Source organism: Triticum aestivum, chromosome 1B (assembly GCF_018294505.1).
Source record: "Triticum aestivum cultivar Chinese Spring chromosome 1B, IWGSC CS RefSeq v2.1, whole genome shotgun sequence".
Lineage (NCBI taxonomy): Eukaryota > Viridiplantae > Streptophyta > Magnoliopsida > Poales > Poaceae > Triticum > Triticum aestivum.
Window position 1 is genome coordinate 498,217,614 of NC_057795.1, and position 15,734 is coordinate 498,233,347.

Genomic DNA, 15,734 nt, shown 5'->3' on the forward strand with positions numbered 1-15,734 from the left:
CGTAAAATCATCAGAAAACCTAAGTTCATTCGGCGTCAACCTAATGATCCCAGTTCCCCCATATACATGGGAATTAAGCCATAAGAATAGTTTTTATGCCTAACCTGCAACTTAATTCGTTCAATTTAGAACTGTCGCGTGTACTGAATTATTGAGTTATGCCCGGTCTTCTGTTAATGTAAGAACCGTTAATATGTTGACCTTGATATGATGTCAGCTCAGGCAATGAATTTGAACTGTTTATTAGTATTATACCGTAGAGGTCGCATACTCAATTGATCCCACTCCAGTATGTATGAATAGAAGATATGCAACCTGGTTTGCGAATAGCGCACAGTTCATTCATGAAAGCCGTGTGCCGACCAAACCGCGTACACGATCTGAGTCATGTGTTCTGATTGGTCAGAACCCAAACCCCACCGACCGTACGTCTGCACCATTGGATGCTCCCAGACCGAACGGCAATCCTCATCCCTTTCATCAGCACATGCAGTTGCGGTTGGGATTTGATTTATATGCACAAAATGCATGATAAATTCAAAAATGTCTTAAATATAGTAAACAATACCTGAAATGCGCAAGAAAGTCAAACCCGTGGTATAATGGTGATTGCATACCATGGAAATTTTTATGACGCCAAAACGATGAGGTCACCGGCCACTGGAGTTTGAATTGACACGTCTCCTTTTGGAAACCATGGTCCTTCTTGTGAGATGCTCCGGTTTCCAAGGAGCGATCATCAAAACTTGTGCCAAATTTTACCAAATTTTTTCCACGGGTTCATGAGAGCACACCACGGTCACACACCAATTTTCATGATGTCCGGACTCCATCTGAATTTCCTGTAATTAAAGTACCAACTAGGCCTACGCCTGTGGCCGCACCTCGCAGTCGAAATGTTTGAAACTTCTCGCTTCTCGGACAATGGATGAAAACTCGCAAAGCGACACACAAATGATTTGTACACATTCTTTTCTAACTAACACCCACATGTAGTTGTAGTAGGGTTTTGATTTTATATGCACTAAATGCTAGGTAAGTGCAAAAATGGCTTAAATATAGCAGACGAGCCCTAAAATGCGCCAGCAAATCAAACCTAGGGTATATCGGTGATTGTTTACCATGAATATTTTTTTGTGGCGGAATGATGAACTCACCGATGATCAGAGTCTGAAATGCCGAGTCTCCTTATGGAAACTATGATCCTTCTCGTGAGATGCTCCGGTTTCGAAGGTGCGCGCATCAAAACTTGTGCCAAACTTTACCAAAAAAATTCCATGGGGTCGTGAGAGCACGCCAAGGTGACACACTGACTTTCGTTATTTCCGTACTCTATATGCATTTTCTGTAATTAAAATACCAACAAGGCCCATGCCTCTGGCCGCACCCTGCGGCTGAAATGTTTGAAAAAAACTCACAAAATGACACACAAATGATCTTGCTAATACCCAGTTTCGAAGGCTCCATGTAGTCTTAAGGTGCATGTGCCAGCGGCCGCTTCCTATGTGGTTGGACACACTGCCCTTTGCTGATTGCCGGAGGGAGAGAGGAGGTGCACTGCCCTTTGTAGATCGTCGGAGGGAGAGAGGAGGTGCTCTGCATGGAGCGTTGCAGTCCCTGGTGGCCCACCAGTGCAGCTCGGTTTGTGCACAAAAGTGCAATACTTTTTTTTAATTTTTTGCCAGATAAAATGTCTTTGCATGGACTGCAAATCTGGGAAAAACAGAATATATGAGGTTCATTGTTTTTTGTATTTTCCTAAGGATAGGTAGTGCATTTCGGTTCAATGCCCTGATACCCTGTTACTCAAAAAATAATATTGAAAACTGCACTTCAATATAAAAACTAGGAATGCCATGTGGTGCAATTTGGCTCGGTCACTGCTGTGCAATAAGCTGGGTGTAGCTATTTTGTTCTGCTCGTGGAGATGTATGCATGTTTCTAAAATGCGTGTGCCCGCGGTATAGCGTGCTGCTGGCCTCCACTGTGCAGTACGGCTGGGCGTGCCATGTGGTTCGGCAGTGCTCTTCTGCACTTCACTGATTTTTGTGATTTCTGAAGATAAAAGAAAGTGCAAATGAAGTCTGCTATGGTTTGCTATTGAGGTTCATTTTACTCAATTTTGTAGGAAAGATGAAGTGATTTAGTTCCATTGGATGCCCCATTACTTAATTTTGTTGTTGTTAAAAACTGCACTCATTAGCTCATTGTAAAAGCTGCAATTCTTTACCGTCGTTTGGATGGTAGAGAGTGCAGATTCTGTGTGGAGCTGTGTATAACAATCAGATAGATGTGTATCTTTTGAAGCTCACTTTGTTCTCTGACACGGTTTGCTATAAAACTTCTCTGATGTCCACTTGGTAAACACAAAACAAAAACATCTCTAAATAAGCTCGCTTCTATATTAGATGTAGTTCACTCGCTTGGTCAATGCGCGTAAAAAATTAATAAGTATGAAAAAAAGATAACAAAAACTCATGAGGTTCACTTTTGGTAGTGTTGCGGTTCATTTTTGGGAGTGTTGCGGCCCACTCTTGTTCAAAAAAGATTTAAAAAAACAACATAAACTTATGCGAGAAAAGTTTACGTCCGACAACAAAAAATTAAGAAGTTCGTTTGCCCGTCTGATGCAGTGCGGTTTTTAGTATGAAAGCAGTGTGTTCTTCTGTCCGATGCAGTACACACGACGATTTTGGTCTTGCGAAAAACAGAGTGTCCGTTTTTCGGTAAAATCAAAACTGCTCTTAAACTGCAAGGAATTAGAGAGAGTGTTCTACATAAAAAAGTTGCATCCCATCGATATCTTTCCAACGGCGTATGATTTGGATCATTCCGATCAGCGGTTTGTAAAAATTTCACAAAAAAAGGTCGTCACCGCATGATTTTCAAAATTAACTAAAAACCGTAAGGAATCTCAAAAACATTTCAACACATGAAAGTTGTGCCTCGTCCATAGCTTTCCAACGGCGAATCATATGCCTCGTTTTGAGAAACGGTTCAAAAACTGGAGCGAAAACAGTACGAAAATTGTAAAAAATTCAAAAAAACAGAATTCCGTGATTTACTAAATTTTAAACTGCTCTTAAACCGTAACAAATTAGTAAAAATAATAGATATTAAAAAGATGCGGCTCGACGAAATCTTTCCAACTCCGTATCATTTGCTTCATTCCGATGTGCGGTTTAGAAAAAATCGCGAAAATACGCTCGCTGCGTCCCGTCATGCGCGCACTGTTTTTGAAACTGCTCTTAAACCGCGATGAATTTCGAAAAGTGTTCAACATGACGAGACTGCGCATTTTCCATAGCTATCCAATGATATATTATACGCCTCGTTCCGACAAACGGTTTAGAAACTGGAGCGAAAACAATGCCGAAAAAATGTATGTCATTTTTTCTGGTGACATTGCAGTGCTCGTTTGATAGGGATGCAGTGCCATCGCGTTGAGCGTGCAGTGCGGAAGTGTTATCAGAATAACTTCTGCTAATATTAGCAGAATAGACCGGTTGTATATATATTAGTGACATTATTATGATCCCAAGATCAGAATAACTATTCTGACCATAACGCCCCTATATAGCGCCATGGAGATCCTCCCGAACTCTTGAACGGTAGCGGAAAAAGCACCGACCCGGACCACTCTCCCAGCCCATCCCCCACCCGATCCCCACCTTCCCCGCCCCCTGATGCGGCTAGAAACTATGTTGATATTTCCCCAAAGAGGAAGGGATGATGCAGCACATCTACGATAGGTATTTCCCTCAGTTATGAAACCAAGGTATCAATCCAGTAGGAGGACCAAGCTAGGATATGTAAACGGTACCTACACACAAAGAACAAATAGTGGCAACCTGACGTGTAAGAAGGGTTGTCAATCCCTCTCGGGCAAATGATTGGTAAATGCCAGAATAACGACAAATAAAATTCAGCAAGGTATTTTTGGGTTTTTGATAATATAGATCTAAAAATAAAACATGCAAATAAAGAAAAAGGCAAATAGCAACGTAGATCTGAAAGTATATGACAGGAAAATAGACCTGGGGGCCGTAGATTTCACTAGTGGCTTCTCTTGAGAAAATAGCACACGATGGGTAAACAAATTATTGTTGGGCAATTGATAGAAGATCGAATAATTATGATGATATCCAAAGTGCCACATCAGCCTCTCAGCAGGCGGCAGATTTCTTCCACGCTTGCACTCGGCCGTGATCTCATTGAGTCGAGTCATCATTGACTCAAGATCAATCTGGAGTGTATCCTCCGACAATAATTATTTGCCTATCTTTGCCATCGTGGCCCTCGGACGAGTAATGTACCCCTGGACATCATTGAGACAAGCTTCAAGTCGCAGCATGTTCAGAGCCACTGCGTCCTTGACGAGTGGCTTGGTGGGATCCAGGTCCGTCTCGATCCGATTAGTCTCCAGCTCAAAGTTCTAACAGAATTCTGTACGAAGAGGAAAGGAAATATTGGTTATGCCACTGCTTTCGAGGTTCACAGACATTCACTAGAGCAAAGAGAGCTACCTTCAAGCATGCCGTACATCTTCTTCACAAAGCCTCCCAAATACTTCTCCAATGCGTCCCTCCTCTAGGTGAGCTGGTCCACCTTATCGTTCAAAGCTGTCTTCTCTAACTCAAAGGCACTCGCCTGATCCTCAATTTTCTTGGCCAGCTCGGCGGCCTCCTTCTTCTCTTCTTCAACAACAGTCTTCAAAGATACATTTTCATCTTCCAACTTTCCGACTGAGGCTAGCTTTGCCTCAGCGGCCTCGGCCTTCTCCTTAGCCACCTTCTGCGCCCCCGCGAGTGCTTTATCCTTCTAGAGCCTGCTTCATTTTGTCTAAACAAACAACATTCCCGAGTCATGCTTGAAGCTGACGCTTCTCATTATGCACATCTATTCGAGTAAAACTACTCGGTTCAAAGGACGGAAAGGAAGGGCAACGGTTAACGCAGTAGACGAGAATTACCTCCCATGGTCTTCACTTCCGCCTTGGCGTGAGCCAGGTTCCTTTTCTCCAGTTCCAGATCCAGTTGGAGCTGGATCTTCTCCTTCTCCAAAGCAACATATTGGTTCCCGAGCTCGTAGGTTTTCTGAAATCAACAAAAAAACAATTCAATCGGTGACAAGGAAAGATTCCAAAATGTTTCTCTACTTCTGAGTGGAGAAGAACAAATACAGTTGATAACAAATTCTCAGACCCCCATCGAATCAAACACTCGACAGCGGTCTTGGGGACTACACCAAGTGGTTGCACTCAGCGTGCCCCCACTGGATCAATTTCCACTACCGGTCCGAGTGAGAGCTACAAGCAAAATATTCTAAGACCCCTGCCGAATCGGACATTCGATGGCGGTCTCGGGGACAACACCCAGTGGGTGCACTCAGCATGCCCCCACTGGATCCATTTCCACTCGGCCTCAGCCTGGCTGGTCCGAGTGAAGAGCTACAAGTAAACATATTCTAAGACCCCTGCCGAATCGAACATTCGACGGCGATCTCGGGGACTACACCCAGTGGGTGTGGGTACACTCAGTGTGCCCCCACTGGATCCATTTCCACTCGGCCTCAGCCTGATTGGTCCGAGTGAAAAACTACGAACAAATGAGTACTGACGTCATAGGTCAAAAACACCCGGTGGGTGTATAGAATCAAGATGGAGAGGAAAAAACCCAATCAGAAATCAACTTACAATCACACTTACTCAAACATTCGCCTGAAGAGCTGCACTGGCATCATAAGCCAGTTTGCTGGCTTCATATGTCTCCTTCGGACGTTCCATCATCAGATTAGCCTAAATCATGGCTTTTTTGCTGGCCCCAGCTTGGTCTTCAGGAACATAATGCAGAGTGAACACATTAGGCGGAAGAGTCGGTGACGCAGCCAGAGGGATCAACACTTGAGGTTGACCAGTCGGTCCCAAAGCAGACAAGACCAAAGGTGAAGCAGACGACCAAGGAGTGGCAGAGATAGCACCAGCCCAAGACGAACCACCTTGCTCCTGAGATATAGCTACAGGCGGCACATGAGACGTTTGGCCCGACGGCACTCTCCTAGTGAAGCTGCGGGAGACGGTCGAGGTTCTACCCTCTCCTCCTGTGTCCTTCTGAGGCTCGTCTTCGTCCTCGTCCGCAAGGTGGATGATGTCTGTTGGCTCTGCAGTCATTCGACAACAACAACTCAATCGACCATTTAAATGACCAGTGAGACAGAACAAAGTGAAAACTGGTCATACCTGGTCGGGAAGTGGCTGCGTCTGCAGTATCCATCTCTGGATGTTCCTTATCAATCTGCATGGGCGATGTCACAGAAGTAGCAGCTCTGGCATACAAATCTCACTCGGTCAATAAAACAATGAAGATATGCAACAACAAGGAAGATGGAAAGAACACTCACGTTGAGGCAATAGGCACGGTGACCTTTATTCTGGGTAGAGCCTTTCAAGGCTTCGGTGGAGCAACCTTAAGCTGCTTCGCAGTCTTCTCAATTGGATCCAGAGTCGTCGTCCGAGTATGCTTTGAGTTCCTGACACTCGACGTCGAGGCCTTGCCCTGGCTGACAGTCAGATCCTGGTTCGCTTTGGTATGATGCTCGGAGCGCGAGGATATTTGACTTCTTCGCAGTCCTTTGAGTCGTCACTGTTATCCTCAATATCTTCAGCATAGCTCCCTCCAGCACTCCCACCTTCACTCTTAGCACCTTCTGCAAGCTATTCTCTGTTTGGCACAGGTGAAAACATCTTCATGAATTCCTGTGAAGTACAAAAATCAGATTCAGTCGGTTCATCAATCCAGTCGGATATTGGAAACAAAAGATAAAATATTCGATGGAGCCATGCCTCACCTCCCCTAGTAGGTGCTCGGCATTGAAGGGCAAGATCCACCTGGATCCATGAGGGTTGTCGTGAGCCCCGGTGATGCTGCTAAGCCACTGTTTCACGGTTTCATCCTTGACCTCGTCTGGGTGGGTCCGAGTGGAGTCGTCTGGACCTGTATACAACCACATAGGATAGTCGCGTGCTTGCAGACGCTGAATCCACCGACTGAGGAATACCTCCAACAGATCCAAGCCTGTCACTCCGCCTCGGATTAACTTGACTACAAATTCTACCAAGACTGCTACTTCAGCTTTGTCCTCCTCGGCCAGGATCAGTGAGCGGGGAGCGTTGATCCTTGCTGATGTGTAAGGAGGAAGTCCAGTCGACGAACCAGAGGATGGAATGTCACTGAAGTAAAACCAGGTCGATTGCCAACCTCTAATGGACTCAGGACAGATCATGGAGGGGAATGCGCTCCTGCCTCTCATCTGGACACCTAGACCACCACACAGCTGAACCACATGGATCCTTTCGTCACTCGGATTCGCTTTCTTGACCGACTAAGAACGACATGTGAAGATATGCTTCAACAACCCCCAGTGGGGATGAAAAGCCAAGACATTTCACACATGGAAACGAAGGTATCAAGATACGAAATGGTGTTCGGGGGAAGATGATGAAGCTGGGCGCTAAAGAAATTAAGGAACCCGTGAAAAAATGGACGAGGGGGCAGGGAGAAACCTCTCTCCACATGGGTGAGTAGGAGAACCCGCTCTTTAGGCCGCGGCACGGGCTCGACCTCTCCTTCCTTGGGCAGCCTCCAGGAGCCTGGGACCAGTAGGCCATTAGCGGTGAGCTCGTCGAGGTCCTCGGACGTGACCGTCGATGGCAGCCAGTCGCCCAGGATCCAGCCCGGCGGTGGCGCGGCCCGAGAGCTTGGTGCCTTCTTCCGCTTGGTTGCCTTCTTCGCACTCTCCAGTTCCATTGTCTTGTCCTTCACCATCTCCTTGGTGGTCATCGGCGTTGAGCGGATCCGCACAATGCGGTGGCGGAATAGGAGGAGAGATGAGCGAAAAGGAGGAAAAGGAGGGTACTGTTTCACTCTTCGGTTACGTCGCCTCTTATAGCAGCGCATCTGAGTCGCCGGCAACTAGGCCCACGAGATCCCGGTGCATATCGTTGAGCGGAGAAGGCGCAGTACATGGTGATAAAGGTGGAGCAAAAATTGAGGATCCCCTCCCCACTTGCCCCACTTACAGCATCGTTGCCGATTCCCGCGCTTCTCCAAATTTTTGAATCCCGTGGAATCCGGGCTTGACAGAACGACCAATTGCGTTGGAAGATCCCCTTGTTCGTTCGGGTCCGACCCAATGTTCGGGATCACTCGGTCACACATCAAGACAGAATCGATCAGGGCAATTGACAATGAATTAAAGTAACGTGGGTGTCTGCAGGGCTCTAAAGTGCCTCCGAGGCACTGAGTCTAGCCAGAACCCGCACCAATCCTTTTCACTCAAACCCTGATCCATTCGGGGGCTAATGACGAGGACATGTACCTAGGGTAGGGTCCCAGGCTGACCTACATGCCCTACCCAAGGGTATTACATACAAGAATCGAAGACCTACAAAGTTAGAAAGGAGGCACCGACTGGAATGACTGCAACGTACAAGTCACTCGAACACATGATCCACTCGAAAACTTCTCCACCACTTGACCGCCCCTAATCACTCGGAGTACCAAGCGTCACTCAAAGGCAGAAGACCTAGAGCCACCCTCGGATGGCAATGTTCGAGCAATCAGTTCGTCACCATAAAGGGCATCAAATACAGACGTTATGAGTAAAGCTCGCACCCTTTACTTCTCCATTTAACCCTTGGGTAATGAGGCATTCACGAGGGGACATAAGACTCTATATAAGCCACCCCTCTGCTCCTACACAAGGGTTCGCAACCTCTATAACACATCACACACTATAAGAAAGCTCCTGCGGCACCGAGACGTTGGGTCTCCTATTCCGAGAGGGTCCTGAACTCGTAAATCCTAGTGTACAACCACACCATAGCTAGACTCTGCCCTCTCATACGTACCCCCATTCTCTACTTTCAGATCTGTTCCCACGACACATACTTGGCCCCCAAGTCAGCATGGTGGAGGTCAAGATTGGATCTACCTCATGTAAAACCCTAGCGCGTACCGTACATGTAAGGTGAGGGCTATGGGGGCTCTTAGATCCATCAACCCAGGTAGACCCAAACTCTCAGAAGCAATAGTTCCCCCCATTGTAATCCCTAGCATGAGGTATATCCACCATGAATACAAACACAAAGTACGACGCGGGGTATTACTCATCGCTAGAGGCCCAAACCTTGATAAATTGTGTGTACATGCTCTGTTCTGGTACTTCCGGTCACACTTACCACCCTACCGAGTGTACTGATGACTTTCCAAGCCGGCACCTACAACCATAAAGAAAGCATTAATGTAGACTACATTCAATACAGAAGTCGACATACAACAATTGGGTAGCAATGACGCACGCATTATTACAAAAGGCGACATTATTTGACTACATATTTTGATAAACTAAGAAATGACGAATAAGTATGATGTACTTTTGTTATTGCTGCATATCCAATATCTATATGCTTGAATTTATTAGGAAAGATCGGATACGACATAACCTGAAAATTTATTCCAATTAATCTGCTTTACATGGACAGTTGGATCCCATATCGACATGGTACAAATACATTGCTCTTCTCCCTCGCCCTCCCATACATACATTTAGAGTCCACACTTTCCCTTCTGTTATGGCACCCAACTCTCCTTGGTCTGCCATGAAGGCGACAGTCGAGGTAGAGGACCAAGAGCCAGTCATCACTGGGTTCAACAACAACGACCGTAGCTACAATGGTGTCAATCACGACAAGAACAAGAAGCCTGACAGTTTGGAGCTCCGCCTATGGTGGCCTTGTGAGACTATGCAACAGGTATGTATTTGTGTGTTTATCTTGTAGTGGATATGCCTATGATGCAGTGTTAAGAGAGGAATTGAATGGTCCAAAGGAGTAGGAGGTCACAACTCGCCATAAATGACACCAATTTGTGTTTTTTCTCCATAGGAGGATATACGAGTCATGGAGGAAGGCAAGAAGGTGACGGTGCCAGTGGGGAACAAGGTGAAGGTGCCAGAGAATGGGATGTCCATCCGTCAATCGATGATCGTACCAAGCGCCAGAAAGTATTGGACCGACGATGAACATATGTAATTGATTTTTGCATACTTCCTCCTTTGTCATCAAATTCCTACAATCAAACTAATTTATGAAGAATAGTCCCAGAATTGACTTATGAGATGGGATGTTTTTTCCGTTGTACTTCTAAATATAAAAATTAAATGCTTTGGTTTCACATTTATGGGAATTATAATTTTTTTAGTCAACTTGTGTTCATCCTTTTATTTGTCCTATCAAGTTTATGTTTAAAAATGGTACTTTCAGTTGATTCTATAATCTTTTACTAGATTGTTCAGCTTCCCTATAAAGTTAATGGAATTGGTATTTTCCTAAATGGATAGCATGATTCAATAGTTTGTCTTGCTAAAATATGTTATAATTGCAAGTATAAACATGATATGACTATTAGACATCAGTATGGCCATAGTAATTATTCAATGCTTACTCATGTTCACTCATTTGCTTTCATGTATTAAATCCTAGAATCATATAATCAAACAGTTGTCATTGACATGGTTAGAGTGAGTGCATATGTTTCTATATGAAAATATTTGTATGTTTCACGTATCAAACTATTTCATTTACTAATTTTAATTTTTATGTGAAAAATATCTATTTATGTGTCTACACATATCTAAAAACTATGTTTATTAGGTACAAGCTACCTCTACTAATGAATGAATAGTGTGTAGCTCTTTCAATAAACTAACTTATTTTCATATCTAACATGGTTATGCAAGGCTCTTTCTCCAAGGATTGGGTGCCTATGGGCGTGGAAAATGGAAGGAAATATCCACACACTTTGTCACCACCAAGACTCCCGTGCAGGTTTCAAGCCACGCACAGAAGTACTTCAGGAGGATAAAGAAAGGAGCATTGGAAAGGCAACGCTACAGCATCAACGACCTAGAGCTCAAAATTGTCAAACCATGGACAATCATAAATAACTCTAGTGCCTAATGATCTCTCATCTTTGATGATGCTGATAACTAGAACCAAAGTTTCTGCATGAAAATCAGCATTAAGCCAAGTCCTCAGCCTGAATAAGATCGCTCAGTTCTAGTACCATTCTCAAGGACAAAGCCTCCAAAAAATAGTAATTTGTTGAAGAGAATATGTCTCGGTTACTATAATGGGAGAGTCGACCATATTGTGTGTTACTATTTACTATCTTTATATGAATATTGGAGTTAAACTTTATGTGGTATCAATACAATATGTGTTTTTTACTCTAATAGATGTCCACTGTGTTAACTACTTACTACATTCATTGGCAATATAAATTTTAGGGACACCTAGTCATATTTAAATGACACAAGTGGCTTAAAAAAATTTCACATTTGAAGCATCCTTTTATTTTATAGTTTCTTGGTATTATAGTCCGTTGTTCAATTCAGTTTTTTTACGCTCCTAGACATCAATTATGCATTTTGGTTTGGTTCTTCATACTCAAAGGATATAAATTAGAGTAAATAGGATGCAACTCCTCCCGCACATGGATTCGCCCCCCCCCCCCCACACACACACACAAGGGAAGGGGGGCACCAACTCCTCTTGGGCCCTTGTGGCCCAAGTTACCTTCCACCTCTTGGCCATTTATGGCCAGTTGATTATTAATTAGATATAAAACCTTCTAACAATTACTAGAGACTTTTATATATAATTTGACATCACCGACAACATTTTCCACCTATATATTAATTATCAATAATACCCGGTATTACCCCATAAACTGTGAAACCCTTCGGGTGACCCCGAAATACTTCTGGTTCCTCTTGGAACTATTCCGAATATTAATGAAACAATTCCACAAATAAATCCTCCATAATCTTGTCCTACTAACACTCAAAAGATCATGATTACCTTAAGATTGTGAACCCGTAGGTTCTGTAAATCATAGATATGAATGAAACTCCTTCGATTAATAGCCGATAGTGGAATTGTGGATGTCCATATCAATCTCTATATTTACATGAATGAAATTCAAGTGAACCTTTTTTTATCATGTGATGTCCCCTTTGCTTCACGATATCTATAAAGCCCGGGGTGCATCGGTATGCTCCTGAGTTGGTAAACGTTGCATGGAAAACAAAAAAAAAATTCTACGCACATGCAAGATCTATCCATGGAGATGCATAGCAACAAGAGGGGAGAGTGTGTCTACATACCCTCGTAGACCATAAGCGGAAGCGTTTATTAACACGGTTGATGTAGTCAAACTTCTTTGAGATCCAACCAATCAAGTACCGAACGTACAACACCTCCGCGTTCAGCACACGTTCATCTCGGTGACGTCCTTGCCTTCTTGATCTAGCAAGACGGCCGAAGTAGTCGATGAGTTTTGGCAGCATGATAGCGTGGTGACAGTGATGGTGAACTCGTTCCCACAGGGCTTCACGGAGCACTACGAAAAAACTAGACGCAAGACTAAATTGTGGAGAGGGGTGTCGCACATGACTAAGATATTATCGTGGGTGTTGTGTGGCGCCCCTCCCTATCATATATATAGGTGGGGGGAGGGGAGGCAGCCTTGGGTGTGCCCCAAGGTGGCCAGCTAGCCCCCTTGGGCGCCTACCCTTTGGCGCCCCCCTTCCTTGTTTGGCGCCAGGGAGAACGCAGGAGGAGGTGGCGCCCCTACCTTTCTCCCATGAGGAGGGGAAGGCAGGAGGGGCTAGCCCCCCTTCTTTTCTCTAGGGCCGGCGGAGAGGAAGAGGGTGCGCCAGCCCCCTTGTGGGCTGGTGTGTGCCTCCCCTTGGCCCATTAAGCCCATAGACCTCTCGGGACCCCTTCCGGTGATCCGACGAATACAAGTTCACTTTGAAACCTTTCCGGTGTCCAAATAGCATCCTCCTATATATCAATCTTTACCTCCGGACCATTATGGAGCTCCTTGTCATGTCCGTGATCTCATCCGGGAGTCCGAAAAATATCCGGTCACCAAATCGCATAACTCATATAACACTATATCGTCAACGAACGTTAAGCGTGCGGACCCTACGGGTTCAAGAACTATGTAGACATGATCGAGACACCTCTCCGGTCAATAACCAATAACGGAACCTAGATGCCCATATTGGTTCCTACATTTTATACGAAGATCATTATCTGTCGAACCGTTATGACAACATACGTAATTCCCTTTGTCTGTCGGTATGTTACTTGCCCGAGATTCGATCGTTGGTATCTCCAAACCTAGTTCAATCTCGTTACGGGCAAGTCTCTTTACTTGTTCCATAATACATCATCTTGTAACTAACTCCTTAGTCATTTTGCTTGCAAGCTTCTTGTGATGTATATTACTGAGAAGGCCCAGAGATACCTCTCCGATACACCGAGTGACAAATCCTAATCTTGATCCATGCCAACTCAACAGACACCTTCAGAGATACCTGTAGAGCATCTTTATGAGCACCCAGTTATGTTGTGACGTTTGATAGCACACAAGGTATTCCTCCGGTATCCGTGACTTGCATGATCTCATAGTCGAAGAAATACTTATTTGACTTTAAGAAAGCAATAGCAATAAACTGAACGGTCATATGATAAGCTAATAGATGGGTCTTGTCCATTGCATCATTCGCCTAATGATGTGATCCCGTTATCAAGTGACAACACATGTCTATGGTTAGGAAACCTTAACCATCTTTTGATCAATGAGCTAGTCTAGTAGAGGCTCACTAGGGACACGGTATTTGTTTATGTATCCACACATGTATTTAAGTTTCCGGTCAATACAATTCTAGCATGAATAATAAACCTTTATCATAAATAAGGAAATATAATAATAACAACTTTATTATTGCCTCTAGGGCATATTTCCATCAGTCTCCCACTTGCACTAGAGTCAATAATCTAGTTCACATTGCCATGTGATTAACACCCATAGTTCACATCACCATGTGACTAACACCCAAAGAGTTTACTAGAGTCAATAATCTAGTTCACATTGCCATGTGATTAACACCTAAAGAGTACTAAGGTGTGATCATGTTTTGCTTGTGAGAGAGGTTTAGTCAACGGGTCTGCCACATTCAGATCTGTATGTATTTTGCAAATTTCTATGCTTACAATGCTATGCATGGAGCTACTCTAGCTAATTGTTCCCACGTTCAATACATATCCAGATTGAGACTCACAGTCATCTGGATCAGTGTTAAATCTTGGATCGACGTAACCATTTATGATGAGCCCTTTATCACCTCCATAACCGAGAAACATTTCCTTAGTCCTCTTTAGGCACCTAAGGATAATTTTGACTAATGTCTAGTGATCCACTCCTGGATCACTATTATACCCCCTAGCCAAATTCATGGCAAGGCAAACAACAAGTCTGGTACACAGCATGGCGTACTTTATAGAACCTATGGCTGAGGCATAGGGAATGACTTTCACACTCTCTCTATCTTCTATCGTGGTCGAGCTTTGAGTCTTACTCAACTTCGCACCTTGTAACACAGGCAAGAACCTTTTCTTTGACTAATACATTTTGAACTTCTTCAAAACTTTGTCAAGGTATGTGCTTTGTGAAAGTCCTATTAAGCATCTCGATCTATCCCTATAGATCTTGATGCCCAATATAAAGCAGCTTCACCGAGGTCTTTCATTGAAAAGTTCTTATTCAAGTACCCTTTTATGCTATCCAGAAATTCTATATAATTTCGAATCAACAATATGTCATCCACATATAATATCAGAAATGCTATAGAGCTCCCATTCACTTTCTTGTAAATACAGGCTTCACCATAAGTCTGTATAAAACCATATGCTTTGATCACCTCATCAAAGCGTATATTCCAACTCTGAGATGCTTGCACCAGTCCATAGATGGATCGCTGGAGCTTACACACTTCGTTAGCAATTTTAGGATTGACAAAACCTTCAAGTTGCATCATATACAACTCTTCTTTAAGAAATCCATTAAGGAATGCAATTTTGACATCCATTTGCCAGATTTCGTAATCATAAAATGCAGCAATTGCTAACATGATACAGACAGACTTAAGCATCGCTACGGGTGAGAAAGCTCATCGTAGTTGTAACAGCCCCAAAATTGGGTTATCAATTTTTGAGCTGTTATTCCTTCCTGGCACTCATTTTCAAAATCTTTCTCCTGAGTTTGTTGGATGACTCTGAGAATTCTTGTCATTTCCAACCTTTCAAAACTTGCTCATGTCTTTTTCAGTGGGCAAGACCTCATTTGAATCAGCTCAAACCCTCTCAAACCCTAATTCCAAATTTTTGGAATTTGATCATGACCTTTGTGATTACAAAGGATCTATCATTTTCCTTGATCTGTTGATCATCCCATCTGTTCCCAGAGATACTCATATCCTTCTCAACCTTGGATATGCAAAAATATTGCCAAGTCCCATGCAATATTTTGAATTATGATTTATTCCTTTTCTTGCCTTCCCGAGGAATAAAATCCAAAGGCATAGCTAGCCATCTCCTAAATTCATGTGAATTGGTGGAGTTGATATTTATGCCTAATCCAAGCTCTGGCAATTATATTGGCCATAGTTTAATAAGGGAAATTGCTTTTTTCCTATTTGATGCCAATATTGCATTTCTGCCATTCTTTAAAGGAACTACTATTTTTATAGCAGAGAAAATTCCCACATAAACTGTGGAGCTTGTCCTTGCTATATAATCACTAGTTCCATTCTTGTCTCATGTT

The 15,734-nt window shown here is 43.7% G+C and overlaps 1 protein-coding gene across 1 annotated transcript; it reads left to right on the top strand.

The window, feature by feature from the left end:
- The first annotated feature begins 9,623 nt into the window (after positions 1 to 9,623).
- On the top strand, positions 9,624 to 11,139 carry LOC123093247 (myb-like protein J). The gene is made up of 3 exons (XM_044515157.1): positions 9,624 to 9,811; positions 9,944 to 10,086; positions 10,798 to 11,139. Exons 1-3 carry the CDS (start codon positions 9,632 to 9,634, stop codon positions 11,015 to 11,017), a joined length of 543 nt encoding a protein of 180 aa, XP_044371092.1. The 5' UTR covers positions 9,624 to 9,631; the 3' UTR covers positions 11,018 to 11,139.
- The last annotated feature ends 4,595 nt before the right edge of the window (positions 11,140 to 15,734 follow it).

Excerpts from the sequence above, each read along its gene's own strand:
- LOC123093247 (XM_044515157.1), top strand. The coding sequence starts at position 9,632 with ATGGCACCCAACTCTCCTTGGTCTGCCATGAAGGCGACAGTCGAGGTA. Across the intron at positions 9,812-9,943 it reads CTTGTGAGACTATGCAACAG|GAGGATATACGAGTCATGGA; the intron begins GTATGTATTTGT and ends TTTTCTCCATAG. Across the intron at positions 10,087-10,797 it reads TGGACCGACGATGAACATAT|GCTCTTTCTCCAAGGATTGG; the intron begins GTAATTGATTTT and ends TGGTTATGCAAG.